Source organism: Orbicella franksi, chromosome 5 (assembly GCF_964199315.1).
Source record: "Orbicella franksi chromosome 5, jaOrbFran1.1, whole genome shotgun sequence".
NCBI lineage: Eukaryota > Metazoa > Cnidaria > Anthozoa > Scleractinia > Merulinidae > Orbicella > Orbicella franksi.
In genome coordinates, this window is record NC_138149.1 from 24,307,945 (window position 1) to 24,323,270 (window position 15,326).

A 15,326-nucleotide genomic window follows, 5' to 3' on the forward strand; every position below is an offset into this window, starting at 1 on the left:
ACTCAAAGGGATATGAACAATAACGTTCTGTTTAACAAAACTTAAGCTATTTGCAGGATTTCTTCAATTTAAAGGTTTTTTGTACGAGCCCAAAATACCGTGACTGAGTTCCTTTAAAAAGATGGAACTGATACAATCCAGTGACCATATATTACCATGATTTTATTGCAAGCATTTGATAGTACTCAGTACATTGTATAACTTACTAATACATTACAACTACGTGCGTGGTGTTTGCAGATTGTGCTATCAACTTTTCAATGGCTCAATAACTCGGAAAACTTATTGCGTACATTGAAATTTTGTTAATTTTTTTGGTTACAGCTAGACTACTGAGGCGCAAGACTGAGTTACGCGCGAGACATGCTCGCGGGAAGCACACGCGTGGCCATCTACCTGTAGTTCACGCGTACATGACTTATGAGGAGATCCAGCCTCTATGACTGCCCTTATATCCACATTAAAAAGGTGCCTAACAAATTAGCTTATAAATTACGAGTTAAAAAAAAAAAAAATTAAAAATAAAGGTAATGAACAGAAAAATTGGAAGAGCTTGCACGAACTTGTCTAACGTCTTAGCAATACATGGCGACTTGGATGAACTGCAAACGACCAAAAAAGAAAACGTTAATTAAAATTCTCAAAGAAACGCACGGTTTCTCACAAGCTCCGGCACATGTGCATGTGGGGCAGTACAAGGGTGGAGCAGAGGACACCTACCGGACAATTCAAAGAACCACCCTCCTCACCCCTCCCCCAAATAAAAAGAAAAAAAAATAGAAGTAAAAGTCATTTCAGTAGCAAAATCTTTCTAAACCTAAGCCCAAAATGGGTACAGTCTAAGCCTTGAATGGCGTAATAACATCTAAGTTTTAGCTGTTAAAGAACAGTGGAGTTACTCCTAGATTGCGACCAGTCTCTTTTGCTCGAAAGCCGCCGTCGGAAGACGAGCTCGTCTGGTTTACGTTCTTCCCTCGCAGATCTTCGAGCAAAAGAGAGACTACTCACAGTCTGAAGCTACTCTCCATTATAACGCCCTTTACTGTAAGGGTGCTCTTGACTTTATGCCCTCTTGATGTTTAACTGGTCATATAGAAGAGCTTCGTGTTTCACATCGTGAAACTGAGAGTCACAGATTTGACATGCTGATTAAGTATTCTTATGAACATAAGTCCTTTTCAAATACAGTCGAACCTCCGGTTGCAACCACCTCTCGTAAGCGACCACCTCTCCTCAGCGATCAGTTTTCCAAAATACCAAAAGTTTTCAAGTCAAATCACCATATTTGGAACCTCTTGTAAGCGACCACCTCTCGTAAGTGACCGCGACCACTTTTAGAGCTAAAACTTTGAAATTTTCTTCTGTTTTTAACCTCCCGTAAGCGACCACTTGACAGATAATTGCAAAAACTGGATAATCAAATGTTGTAACATTATCGCATTCCTTGGTAGCAAGAGACGGGAATTTCTCAATTGGAAGTACTGCCTTTTTTTCCTTCTCGAAATTGACCTTTCACATGAATAAAACGTTTAAAACATGGGGTAAGTCTCTGCAGTATAGCATATGCTAATGAGGCCAATGTTTGCTTTCGTAAGCGACCACCTTCCTTAGACGACCACCTAGGCTTGACATTTTGGGTGGTCGCTTACAGGAGGTTCGCCTGTATAAGCCCGACCATTTAAAAAAAGCCGAATGCTTTTCCGAGAATAAACTCGCCAGTAACACCTTTTAAACAAATACGCCCTTGGAATACTTTGTGAATTTTAAGGTACTTGTTTTAATAACGTGCAAAAAAATCGATGTGAATGTAGAACGAAACAAACCTCCGTTTTCAGCACGGTGAATGGGGCCTGAACAGAAGCACGAAAAAAGGGTAATTTCAAAGGACATACATTAGGAGCAGGTTAAAAAAACATAAATAAACAAACTTACGTCATCATATTGGAAATTCGCAACCCCATTCTGCGCCGCGTCGCGTCTTCTAAACTGATCTGTAAAACAATATTAAAAACAATTAGCAAAGGATTCATAGTGAGGGTAGCAAGCTCTCCTGCATTTAGGTGCGCAGGAGGAGAGACTGAAAAAAAGGAGGGGAGTTGGGAAGAACCTGGTTCCTTGCCCTCCCTTCCCCCCTTCCTCCTATGTATTTGCCCTCGCCCCAATTTTCGCGCGGCCAAAATGCGAAAACTCAAATTCCTTGAGCTGTGAATACTACACAGGCTAGTCAGGATATGGATTTACGATAACTATGATTTCAGTCTATAGTTTTGTTCGCAGCCTCAAGAGACATGAGAGAAAATAAAAGGTCTGTGAACAGATTAATACACTGAAATAGAGGAATCTTTATTTACAAAATTTGCCTTATTAACATCAGCAATTCAGTTTCTGATCTAGCTACAAGTATAGCAGTTCTGAATATTGAAAGGGCATGGCAAAACTGGCCCAAGGAATTTGAGACCGATCAGGATTTTGGACGAAGCGGGTTTCAAAGCGCAAAATTTAGCAAAGGATGTAAGGGCTCATTAGCGCTTTTGCCACACAGAAATTGGGCAGTTTCTGAAAGCGAATATCATCTTATATATTTAACCCAAAGAGCTAAAACTTTCACCATGTTGTAAGTTTCACAAGCTCTTTAACTGTTCTTGGTCACTTCATTTCTTACATGATGCCTTCTAAACGCAAAGTCGTATACTAATGAAGCAAAATGTAACAATAAGGTCGGCAACGATCGCCGTATAAATAGGAATCTTGCTTCAAAGACAAACCGGGTAAACTTGTGAAGTACACTTTACAGGAATAAGAATGAGGAAGTGCTTATTGCAAGGGGCGCTAATTGAAAGGAAGGCGCAAAATAATTACGGTAGATGAGAGAAGGAAACCCGCTGTACATACCAGTCAACGCTCGCAGCCTCACACAGCAAGCTACGAAATCGTCGAAAGTGATTCGGTGATCAGTCGAGTACCGTTTCACAATGACATTCAACGCGTTTGGACTTAATCTATAACCTGCAAAACAAGATAAACACGTAAATGCACTTACTTAAGATCGACTACATTCGAGACATTGGTTTTAAATAATGCCTTGATCAGGGGGTGGGGGTGGGGGTGGGGGTGGGGGTGGGGGGATGGGATTCCCGCATGAAAAGGTTGGGGACGCTCCACAGAAAATTTGAATTGTGCCCCAAAAGGAGACCCATCTAGGCGTGGCTCCAGCTTTATTTGACTCCTAAAGGATACCATTTTATTATTATTTCTTTGAGTGCACACTAAAGGATACCTTGTCCAGCTAAAAATACACGTATTGGTGTTTTTGCTTGAACAGCCTAAATGAGACCAGAATCCTTGATTTACATCCCCAAGCAAGACGATCATCTTACGAGGACAAAAGTATGTTAGGAAAGGGAGCCACAGACATTTCAAAGTTATCTGACTCCCCTCCAGTAGCCTCATCTCCCTTGTCCTCGCCCAAGTCTTACAGCGTAGGTCTTACTAAGGACTTACTGTGTCCCTTCTTTAATTTGAGCTTTGAATATTTCACGAGTGCGCGTTGGATATGAGATGGTAGATAGCTATATATAGATGGCTATAATCATCTCATAACCAACAAGCGCAAGTAGAATAATTGTTTTATTAAAAACGACCCCAAAATATAGAAAACTAAAATAAAAATAAAAATCACATATTTGTAGAACATATCATGTGCCACGCATATGTCGCTTTGATTGTGCTGGCCACTGTATTTTCTATAGCATGGTATAAAACAGTTATGTGGGAGGCGCGGTGGCCTGATGGGTAGTGCGCTCGTCTCCGGATCGAGCGGTCCGGGTTCGAGCCCTGGCCGGGGACATTGTGCTGTGTTCTTGGGCAAGACACTTTACTCTCACAGTGCCTCTCTCCACCCAGGTGTATAAATGGGTACCGGCGAACTTAATGCTGGGGGTAACCCTGCGATGGACTAGCATCCCATCCAGGAGGGAGTAGAAATACTCCTAGTCGCTTCATGCTACAGAAACCGGGATAAGCTCCGGCCTGATGGGCCACTTGGCTCGCATGCAGACTTTACCTTACTTTACCTATAAAACAGTTATGCGACGCTCTCTTGTGGTATACCGTGGAAATACCCTGCTTGTCACTTGTATTATGTGTTGGTACACCAAGAATGTATAAATGACTTGTGGGATATCCCATGATATACCAATTGAAAGTGTTGCATAACTAGTATGTGCATGAATTCATGCATGTGAACAAACAAAACTCTTACCAAAGGCAGAGAGGGCCGCATGTAACTCATGTGGTTCAACTGTACCTGACCTGTCTGCATCATACTGCATGAAGGTAGTCTGTGATACAGCACAAAGTTTGGAATTAAAATCACTAAAAATATTCAGACATCGATAGATTTTGGAAGCCTGTTGGTAGCAGGATTATAGTCAAAATAATTATACATAAAAAGTCAAACTACATGTAATCTGGACTTGTATTTTTATTGATGTGCATTTGTTCAGTAATAGATCACAGTTGTAAGATGTCAAAATGTGGTAACAACATCAGTGACACATTCGTGTACCAGCTTGTGTGCTACTTTTTCCTTACCACATTTTGACATCATCTGTGATCTATCACTGAACAGATGCATGGCAATACAGAATCTATCTGCTTATTTTTTAATAGCAAATTTCGTTTGATAAAAAAGTGCTACACGTAAGTGTTGGACATTAATGTAAGAAATGAAAACTAAACTACAGGTGTATATATACAAGTTTATAACATCCAGTTAAAAGCAAGTCTGAAATTAATAAGCATACATGCATGCCTCACAAGTTTACATATCATATATTAATAAAAACTGGCAATGAATTAAGTGGACTATTACATGTCTTTCACTTGTATTCACACTGCTCCAAAGGGAAGGGGGGATCTTTAAAAACACTAGCAACAGGAGAGTGAGGGGAGGGGGGGGGGCTTTAAAATAAAGAACAGGGGTTTAATTCAGAATCTGAAACCTCTATAAGGGGAGGCAGGTTATAGAACTTTCATGGCATCTAGGAGTCTGAGAACGCAGAGGCTTAATAACCTATGAAACAATTTTGTGAAAACAAATTCATGCGAGTTCAGTGAAAATCTCTGTGGTGATCATAACACTTTCTGAGACCATGTAACAACAGGTTTTCAATTGGTAAACCGTTATTTAATCACAAATACGCCTACTGCAAGCAGTTAGCAAACTTTACATGTATGCAAAACTGACAACAAATTGCATAGATATATTATATTGCCTGTAGACATGTAGCTACATGTAAAAGAGATGAGTTGGAAATAGTGCTCTCTTGAATTAACGTTTCTGTAAGCAGCTGCACTTGAGTTTAAGGGGTGAAGCAGTAACTCAGTATCAGAGTAAACTTTACTGAAACAATGTAATAAGAAAGTTTGTCAACCTGAATGGTCATTCAGAAATCAGAAATTAAGTTCTTTCCACTTGAATTATTACAGTCAAACCGAGTGAATCCTACCCCTTAAGATTACATTAATGAATTGATTATTTGAATACTGAACCTGCGAGTCGTTTCAAGAATGCAATAATGAATTGATTACTTGAATATTGAACTTGCTAGTTGTTTGAAAAATCAATACTGAATTGATTTTTTTTTTTTAACATTAAACCCATTAGCCGTATTCTTGGAACGACTGGTGGGTTCTATTTTCCAGTAATCAATTCATTATTGCATTCTTGAAACGACTGGCAGATTCAATATTCAAATAATCAATTCATTAAATGTAATCTTGATGGGTATGCTTCACTTGGTTTGACAGTAACTTCCACTTTAATAGCTATTGTTTCAGAAAACAAAACTTAGTACATTCTTTCTATTTGACCTACCTTCCACTGGTTTAGGGCTGCCCATAACTCCTTGAATTCATTGAAACCCATTTTGCCACTGAGGTCACGCTTCACAAGTGTTAAGAACCCCAAGTAACAATAGCATCATCAACAACAACAACAATCTTTATTTGTACTCTCTCTTGCCTTAAAATAACTTATTACAGAAAATATTATTGCATCGTGCAATAAACCAATCAATTCCAGCCGAAGTAATCACTCTAGCCAATCACAAAGGATGCAGACAACCCAGTGAACCAATCAAAGCTCGAAGTAATTACATGTAACTGACGCAAAGTGCGGGAAAACAAGTGTGAATGGGTCTCAATTGGTTTTGGTTTTACTTCTGATTGGATGAAAAAGTGGCACCAGTTTTTTAAGCCAGTCGTGTGGTGTAGTTGATGCAAAACCAATTACATTTAGACACTCAAATGAAACTGCTCTATTAATCAAATGTATTTTTTCTTAAACATTAATTAATGCATTACATGTATGTACGTGTGCCATATTTATCAACATCATGAAGTTTTCAGGAAAAAATAAAATGCATGAAATTGCTTTGTTCTAACGTCATTTAGTTCTTGTAAATTTGATTGTCATTTTTTTCATCTAAGGATACATCCAACATGGTGATCATGGTCCTTCACAAAACAAAAGATTAAAGATAATTAATATGTAAGTTAAATTTGGTACCAACAGGAGAAAAGCTGAAAACATTGCAATGGTGTGGAACTAACACTAAAACTGAAACTACTGTTCTGTAAAATACTGCAGCATTGTTCTGTCCTAGAATGAACCCTGTTTATCATAATAATTATTGGTGCAGTGTATTTTACAAGTGTATTGATGAATTTCAATGCAGAGATCAGCTCTCTAACAAATCCACCAAATGCAAACCACATCAAGACAATGAACAGCTTGTAAAGATTTCAGTAATAATATGAACAATTAATAACCAGTAAATAAAAATGACAGGCAAATGAAATTTTTTTGTATACCTATCATATTACATGCAGTAGCTGCAAATACTTAACTAGCCTGTTATTTAAAGTATAATCACACCTCAGATTGCAATACTATCCTATCACTGTATTTCCCCATTCAGGGGTTTCATCAAGGGCCACACTGAGCACTGGGTATATTCACCAGCTCTGAGAATGAATTTGCCTACGTGTAGAAGCTGGTTTGACCAAAGAAAATTTCCCCCTACTATATAATGCCTTATGGCCACTTGGCACAATATAATGCAGAGGTTTTAGCATTATTTGGGTTTTTTCTATTAGAAGAATTCATACATGATATTAAAAAAAAAATGGCAACTGGATTAACATTATCGATTTTGAATCCTTTCCTTCAATACTACATACTTTTGTTTTGTAATATACTGACCTACAAGTCTCCAAGTTGAAAGCTGAGGAAGAACAAAGAAAGAAATAGATTAATAATGACACAGGCCAGGAATGGTTTGGCACAATAATTGTGTTTTAAGTTACTAGTAGTGATATGACTCTTGGTCAACAGCATTCTTAAACTTTTTATTTAAATTTTGTTCCATTTTGTACTTTAATTTTGAAATAATGTGTTACCAGAACTCCAGAAAATATCCATACCCCCCTGGAAGGGATTTTGCCTAAGACCTCACCCCTCTTCAAATTCAAATTCAGCTTGATACATTTCTTTGTACATTTTTTGGTGTTACAGAGCCCCCCACCCCGAAGAACATCCAATCTCTTCTGTTGGGGAAGGGGGTGGGGGAGGGGGGAGGGAGTACATGTATGTTTATTTTCTGGAACTGCACAATTACAAAATTTAAGGCTGGAATGAAAAATACAAAATTAAGTCGCCAGCCACCCGAATAAACCAAAAAGCACTCCCATAGGCTAAGTATAGACAAAATTCCTACTAGGCAGCAAATCCCCTCGATAATTGAATTGTCATCTCCCAGTCCCAGATTCTGGGAAACACGTGACCAGACCCAACCAGGGTCTCTCCTCACTCGCTCCAGGGGGTGGTAAGATGACAGACCCTGGGAACGAGGTTGAGTCAGCGAGCGAAGCAAGCTGGTAAAGGGCCTTTCTTTGCTCATGCCACCAACAATGGGAACCTGCAGTTTTAAATTACATGAAAGTACACACTCTGTTCTATACTCACGATGATAACTTCCAGAGATGCCTGAACTTGTTAAACAGCGTTGCAGTTCTTTGGCATCAATCTGCTGATCCTTTGGGTGCAATCATATACAAAATTTGTTTAAATTCGTTACTGGATAGACAGACATTAACAAAAGTGCTCCAGGCTGTCGTGATAAAAATGTATTGTCATATACATCCCAACTCAAATAGGTTTTCCAATTGGAGGAAAACATGTCACGTGTCATGGGTCAAAACTCATTTACTCCCTAGGGCGAACAAACCTCACTAACTCCCTAGGGAAACAACAACATGAACTTTTGACTTGCATGTAATCAGATCGTGCTCCTTGAAACTGCGGCAAATTTGTGAGCCAGCCGCTGCAAAGCAAACAATTTCTTCCCAGTTTTTTTTTTTCTTTTTTTTTTCTACTTTTGAGTTGGGAGGTATAGCTAAACACTGAATGACTGGCCCCTCAGGAAACAGTGAGTTTTGTTTCCCTCGACCTCAATGTCCCCCTCGGCTTCATCTTAGGGAACATCAAGGGTTTTGGGGAAACAAAACTCACTGTCTCCCTTGGGGCTAGTCATTAAATGCTTAATGTTCAATGGTTATGAGCATCAATGGGACAAAGAAAGAAATCTGTGCCCCAACATGATTCTAACCACTATGCTACAAAGCTCTAGACTCATGGTGACCTAAGCCATTTGCTTATTTAATACATTCATAATTATGTACAGTGACTGTATATGATGGACATGTATGTGACATGCATCCTGCATACTGATAAGGTCAGTAATGCCAAAAACATCCCACTTGGACAACAATAAATAAATGAAAGATGGTTAATCGTTAGCCTGTAGATTACTTGTCTAACTAAAATGAAATGTTCATTGTGTCGTAAGTGTAGGACAAGGACAAATTTTGCATCCCATGAGAATTCAATCCCATTACCTTCCAGCCAGTGGCACCCTGGCCAACCGCTGAGCTACATGTACCATTGTACAAAGAGACTCTTGGTGAGCTAGGCTGGCCACAATTTACTACATTCTAGACTGTGTGAAATAGTTTGAGCAAAACTCACTTCAAAGCACAATACAGTGCTTAAAGCCTCTTTTAAACATGATTGCCTTATTTCTCATACTCAATGAGATCTGTTCACTGGCCTTTTTTTAGCAGAAGCTAATTGCATGCAGATAATGAGAATACGGTGGCCAGTTAACATGCAAAATATTGAGACCGAAATTGAACTCAAAATTGCAAACAAAAAAGAAAGGAAGGGAAAGAACTGCATAGCAATAACAATAATAATACTAATCATCATCATCATCATCATCATCATCATCATCATAATAATAATCTCTGATAATAAAAGGTTTTGTAAAACACTTTAGAATGAAAATAGGCAATATGAAAATAGAACGATGTTTCGATGACTCCATGTTGTCATTATCAAGTTCAAAATACAACATAGAATAGACCATTTTACAGTTGTCCACTCAGTGACCTGGCCTTTGTATGGCAGCGAGGCTAGAGTTGACCTTGTTTTGATACAGACCTCACTGCTTTTGTCATGTAAATGCACCTAGTTAGCATCAGAACAACTTGTTTTACACAACAAAAGCAGTGAGGTCTGTATCAAAACAAGGTCAACTCTAGCCTCGCTGCCATACAAAGGCCAGGTCACTGAGCAGACAACTGTAAAATGGTCTATTGAATAAATATAAATTGTAAAAATGGTGTGAAAATATTTTAGGGAATTAAAAGGGTGTTAAAGTATTCAATTGTTATGTAAAGAGTTTGGTGCAAACTGAATCTGACTGCATGTTAAGTTTTGGTTTAATTTTCCTGATGAACAGCATCTCATAGATCAAGTAGTGAAACTTTGTGCTGCATTTCTTTAAAACTATATGTTGGTCTTGTAGATTAGTTGCTTGCAGCTTGTGTTCTTCTTTCAGGCATTTACCAACAGCAGAATGTTTATGTTCGGCGATGCATTGAAAGAGATGTTGGGATGTATATCCAACATAATCTGTATCGCACAGATCACATGGAAATTTGTAAACAATGCAATGTTGGTTGATCAGGGGAGGTTTGGTCTCTACCACTTTGATGTCATCATTGATTTTTCTACTAGTAAACATTGGGCGCAAATCACTTCCAATTTTCTTGCTTAGTTTGCTGAGATCTTTTTGTACAGCATCCATCGATCTCTGATCTTTGAATTGTCTTGCCTTTCCTGGCTCTTACCAATTTCCAACTTAAGATCAAAGAAGCCCTTCATATTGAATGGGAACGATCTGCATTGAATTAACAACTCAAACATGTTAATTTAACACTCTTACTTTAATTACACTGAGCTTTTTTCACAGATTTGTACTCGCACCTTTTCCTTCTCCCACTCCGTTGTACATATCCCTTAAGTATTACGTAAATTTTTCACTTATTTGTAACTATTATTCTACAATTTGACATTAACATCTACTTGTTACATGTATCTACTTTATATATAGTCACTCACTTGTAAACATCCTTTTACTGAAGATGGATACTGAGTATCCAAAACATGTCTTGCTAGTTTAAACGGTGTGTCATCGTCTTTAAATATTTGATTTCAATCTTACTGCTACGAAAATTTGGCAATACAATAATGTCAAAATTAACAAAAACACAACAGCGGAACTATATGTCAACAGCAACATACTGTAAGTCACTTAATTTTGCATCATGTTATGTTTGCGACACTTATTGTTCACATTACTTTAATTTCCCAATTTTCAAAAACTGCGAAATTCACGAAATTAACATGTCGCTAAAATTTCATGTAATAAGATAGCTTGCAAACATTTAAAAGACATAATTTACTTTCGCTAAACTGAAGTCTACGCTTGATCAATTGACACAACAAGTCATACACGTAAAAAAAAAAAAAAAAAACTGACTCCAGTTTTTCAAACCAAAAGCAAACATATACAGCACAGCACAACACATTCAGCTGTATATCTGACTGTCAATCAGAACTAATCTTGATTAGTGCAGGAAGACTGTTCATGACTCAGATCACTATATATTTGGGGAATCAGGTTAACAGTAACTTGTAGCCATGCAACTATGTACAGTGCTTAATTCACAGACTAGGAAAAATTCAGATTTGGCAAGTTTACAGATTTGGTGTGTAATTTCTGATAGCCCCTTTGGCTAGTGAAAACAGCATAGATCTACAATTCTCACAGTTTTTGATGAAGCTTGGCACATTCAATTCATACTCAATTCAAGCTTGGCATATCATTGTTATTTGAAAATGTGAAAACTATAGACACAGTTATGCACAGGTACATACAGGTGTCTCCAATTTAAAGAATTTATTAACCTCTCCAACACCAACAGTTTTAAAGGTTTCATTCCTAGATCTTGTGCGCTGTAGTGAAACGGGCACAGGGTCCAAAATTGCGACCAGCTGGTCACCAATGTGACTGGAAATTGAGTGTTGGGAACCAGAATTTTGAGGCTAGTCGCCATTAGGATACTAACTTTCACATCAAGAATCGGCGCTCAAGGAATTCATTTCGTTTTAAATTGAAAAACTTTGTGTTTGGTTTGAACCAAGAAACTTCTATGAAGTTAAAAACTTTGTTCTTAACTTCCATAGAAAATAATTTAGATCAAACATGAAGGTAAGACTACTGTTAAATGACCCCCAAAACAGTTATATAATCCACGCACTGTAATTGACATTTGCGACATTTAGTGCCTGGCAGAAACACATACTTTCCTTTTGAGTAACATGGCTGCTTGCTTTGTGCGTGGCTTCTGGAAGGCTTCATACTGATGGCATGTAAGATAGATAGGTAGATAGTTTTATTTAAATTAAGTAATAATCTAAAGGTAAACATTTCAGGGTAGTCTCTTCAGGGAGCTTACAAAACATCTCTGTTATCAACAGGAGCCCTGAAGCTATTACCAAATAATACACAACAATAGGATATATACTGTACAAAAATAAAAACATAAATGTAGGAATGTAAATTGCAACAAATAAGTAAGAAGAAAACAATGTTATGTTCAGTCTCTGAACTATGAGAGCCATCTATTTGACGAAAACTCCATTTCAACTAAATTGTTAGTCTCCTCTGCAGCCATTTTTTGGAATGTCACGCAACACTGCCCCCCCCCCCCCCACCCCAAAGAAATGGCTGCTCACATCCGAACAACATTCCTTTCACAAAATTAACCAATCACCGCTTCCGTTCCATTTCCAAGAACGTTTTCGCGCCAAATTCGCCCTTTGAAATTTGTCCAATCAGAGAATGTTTTTTGTCTTTGTATCCCGTCACAGGAGATGTTACAAATGAACATACAGATTTCCGGCTTTTGTTTAGAGACGCCGAAAAATACCGGTGACGCTTCAACAAGCTTTCTATGTAGCTGAAGACTCTTCAAAGTTTAAGCTAATTAATAGAAGCATTCAACTCATAAAATCATTGTCGCAAAGGACAATATCTATTTCGACTTAATAAAGGAACCAGGAAATCAAGTAGCTTCGCTCGATTTGTTGAAAGCGAGTTCTAAATGCCGCTATGTCCTCCTGATTACAATCTGTAGGAAGCGTTTAGCCCTTGATTGACTTTTACAATATGACATTTCCAGAAAATATATATTCTTTCATTAGCTAAACATAGTGATGAGCACATGAAGCACTTGTACTTAGGGCTTTCATTTACATTTTTTTCAGTCCATTATGATTGTAGCCTGCGAACACCACCTATTTTTGGCGACATGCGGCATGAAACAAAAGCCAGAAATCCCTTGCGTGTTTGCACCACAGACCTTTTTGTGCGAAAGCTTACATCATTCACACTTTGCTATTATGTGATTGGCCTGTTCAACAGAGTGCAAACAAACCACAAACACAAAAGGAAAAGAATGTTGTTTGGATGTGAGCAGCCATTTCTTTGGGGGGAGTGATGTGTGACATCCCAGAAAACGGCTGTGGAGGAGAGTACTAAATTGTAAGCTACACGATATTTTAATGCCTTTACATGTGGAATCTGACTCTCGTGATCGTTCAGGAGTAGGAATATTTTCACGCAAAGAAATGTCTTGAAAGTCTTTGCATTTTTGTGTTTTGCTGTGAAGGGAAAATTTGATTTACACTTTTTGCGACTACATGTACATTCTTCCATCTGGCGACTGAAAAAAAATTTTAGTCACCAGTTGGCACCTGTTTAAAAAAGTTAATTTCGGACCCTGAGGCAGATAGAATAATGCTCCAAAACTTGACGAGACTAGCAGAAAATTTGACTACTGGTATTTAGTAATTATTGTTTTGGCTAGGTAAGATCTGAGAAGTCAACAGACAACTACATGTAAGCCAGCGCACTTAAAAAGTATTGATCTCTTTCGATAAATTATGTAAACTGACTCGAGTCTTCTTTTGACTCAGAGCCATGTAAAGGTAAGTTCAATAACTCAGGCATGTAGCTATGACAACATTAGGCTGGCACATTAATAAGCTCAGCTGGCTTTTCTGGCCTACACACTGTAGGCACCTATGAAGTTCACTCAAGTCTTGGTTTTTGTGTGAAATTTCAGCTGGATTTAAGTTTCTTTTGGCTGGTAAAATTAGCCCGCAGCCAGGCCTGAGTAATATCCCTAATAATTGTAATACCTACAGGTGTATACTTACAGGTCCAGCGACAGCAGAAAAATAGCCAAAAAGTGGATCAGCCTGAGGTTGCATTGCTCCTGGATAGCCTCCGTAACCTGGATAACCCTGGGAAAGAAGATTAAAGCTACACCAGGCCTGTAATTATTAAACCAAAGCTTACACATGAAGACAATTTGAACAAACCAGAAATGCATGACATGCTAAGAATGGAAAACAAGTCATGGTTTTCACTGACAATGAAAATAGTACATACAGTACACGTAAGCATTGCGTCCAAGAACATGACAGGATATCTAGAGCTTGGCTTACATTAATTTTGCACACCAGCCGTCAAGTGGTAGCACAAGTTGAGAAGCATACATGGTGGAAGTATTGCTAAAATTTGTATTATTAGGTAATCACATGATTTTAAGTGTAGGCTTCCTTTGAAGTAGCTTTTTAGCTAAGCAGAGTGGTCACGATAAATAAAGAATTACTTGTAAACGTGCTACTTACTTACGTGCAATTTGGAATAAATAAAGACAAGTAAATTTTCAAAGGTTAACAAAACTGCATAAACTCATAGGTGTAATGTTAAAAAATCTTGGAGTAGTCTTTCTAAATAACAATCTTCAGCAATCTTTGGGTGATTTTAAGAACAAATGGGGGTTCAGGTTACATTTTGAAATCTTCAGAGTTGTTTGCTTGATATTCAGAAGTGTTTCCAAGGATCTTCAGCTTTCTTCAGAAGGCTTTGGGTGAAATTCAATTGATCACTTTGAAATACCTTCAATGACCATAGGCAGTCTTTGACCTTTGGAACTGTTCATTGAAATGTACACCTGCATTATACATGCATTATTAATACTATTCTGCTCTTGACTTATGTGTACAGGAAGGCTGCATATTTCCTTTTTTAGCCAATCAGAATCCATTAATTTTTTCGAGTGTATTATTAATACAGTAACATATTCATGTACACATGTGCAATTCTTCCTGGGTGATTGTGCCAGCAATGTACGTTCTACAACATTTTCAAAATTGCCCAGAAGGTTTCCTCTGCGATTTTGGTGTCCATCCCCTTTGAAAGACCAGCTATAGTTGTAGAGCACACAGATTATAAATAAATGATCTTAAATATAAGCTTACGATATAAGCTTAAGCTTATGTTACTGTGCGAAGAATTCCCTTTCTACGAAACAATGTAGCTGCTTTCAATTGCCCACCAGTGTCCAGTTCTAAACAATTATTATTACCTTAAAGTAAAGTTTAAGTTTAGAAAAAGCGATTACAACGCGTCAGCTGCTTTGCGTATAGAGTAATGAATTTAAGGCACAGCTTAGAGCTTAGTTCAGCTGTTAGTTTGATTCGAGCAAATTATGCAGAATTTGAAATGGCGTTAAATTCTTGATCTTTAATTGTGCATTATGCTTTGCACCAAACACCTCTTGATATCTCTTTGAATTTCTAGGGATCAGTTATCCCCCTCCTTACTTACCCCTCCATAACCACCTGGCGGTGGAGCCCCAAAGCCTTGATAAGCCATACCTTAAATCAAAGAATCCTTGCGGAAAAAAGAAAGTCTTCGATCAACCCACAAACATGCAAGCTTAGCTAAGCAGCCTGGCCTGGGAGGCCCATCCCTCCATCCCTCCTTTGCGTTACGCGTGTC

General features: G+C 38.1%; 2 protein-coding genes across 3 annotated transcripts in view; both read right to left on the bottom strand.

The window, feature by feature from the left end:
* The window catches only part of LOC145487105 (QRFP-like peptide receptor), a 166,450-nt gene that overhangs the window by 81,849 nt on the left and 69,275 nt on the right, over positions 1 to 15,326 (bottom strand). The window lies entirely within an intron of this gene.
* On the bottom strand, positions 142 to 15,280 carry LOC145487119 (sorcin-like). 2 transcript variants are annotated; one of them, XM_081465841.1, is made up of 10 exons: positions 15,153 to 15,280; positions 13,694 to 13,780; positions 8,030 to 8,099; positions 7,268 to 7,289; positions 6,498 to 6,519; positions 5,879 to 5,947; positions 4,262 to 4,340; positions 2,893 to 3,006; positions 1,933 to 1,991; positions 142 to 602 (listed from the first exon to the last, which is right to left on the bottom strand). In XM_081465841.1, the coding sequence occupies exons 1-10, from the start codon at positions 15,198 to 15,200 to the stop codon at positions 576 to 578; spliced, it is 597 nt and encodes a 198-aa protein (XP_081321967.1). In that variant the 5' UTR covers positions 15,201 to 15,280; the 3' UTR covers positions 142 to 575. The 2 variants fall into 2 exon arrangements, with proteins under 2 accessions (XP_081321967.1, XP_081321968.1); XM_081465842.1 differs by having other exon boundaries at positions 15,203 to 15,246.

Coding starts and splice junctions, on each gene's coding strand:
- LOC145487119 (XM_081465841.1), bottom strand. CDS start 15,200: ATGGCTTATCAAGGCTTTGGGGCTCCACCGCCAGGTGGTTATGGAGGG. Junction 1,992..2,892: donor GAGGCTGCGAGCGTTGACTG/GTATGTACAGCG, acceptor ATTGTTTTACAG/ATCAGTTTAGAAGACGCGAC. Junction 603..1,932: donor CGAATTTCCAATATGATGAC/GTAAGTTTGTTT, acceptor GGTCGTTTGCAG/TTCATCCAAGTCGCCATGTA.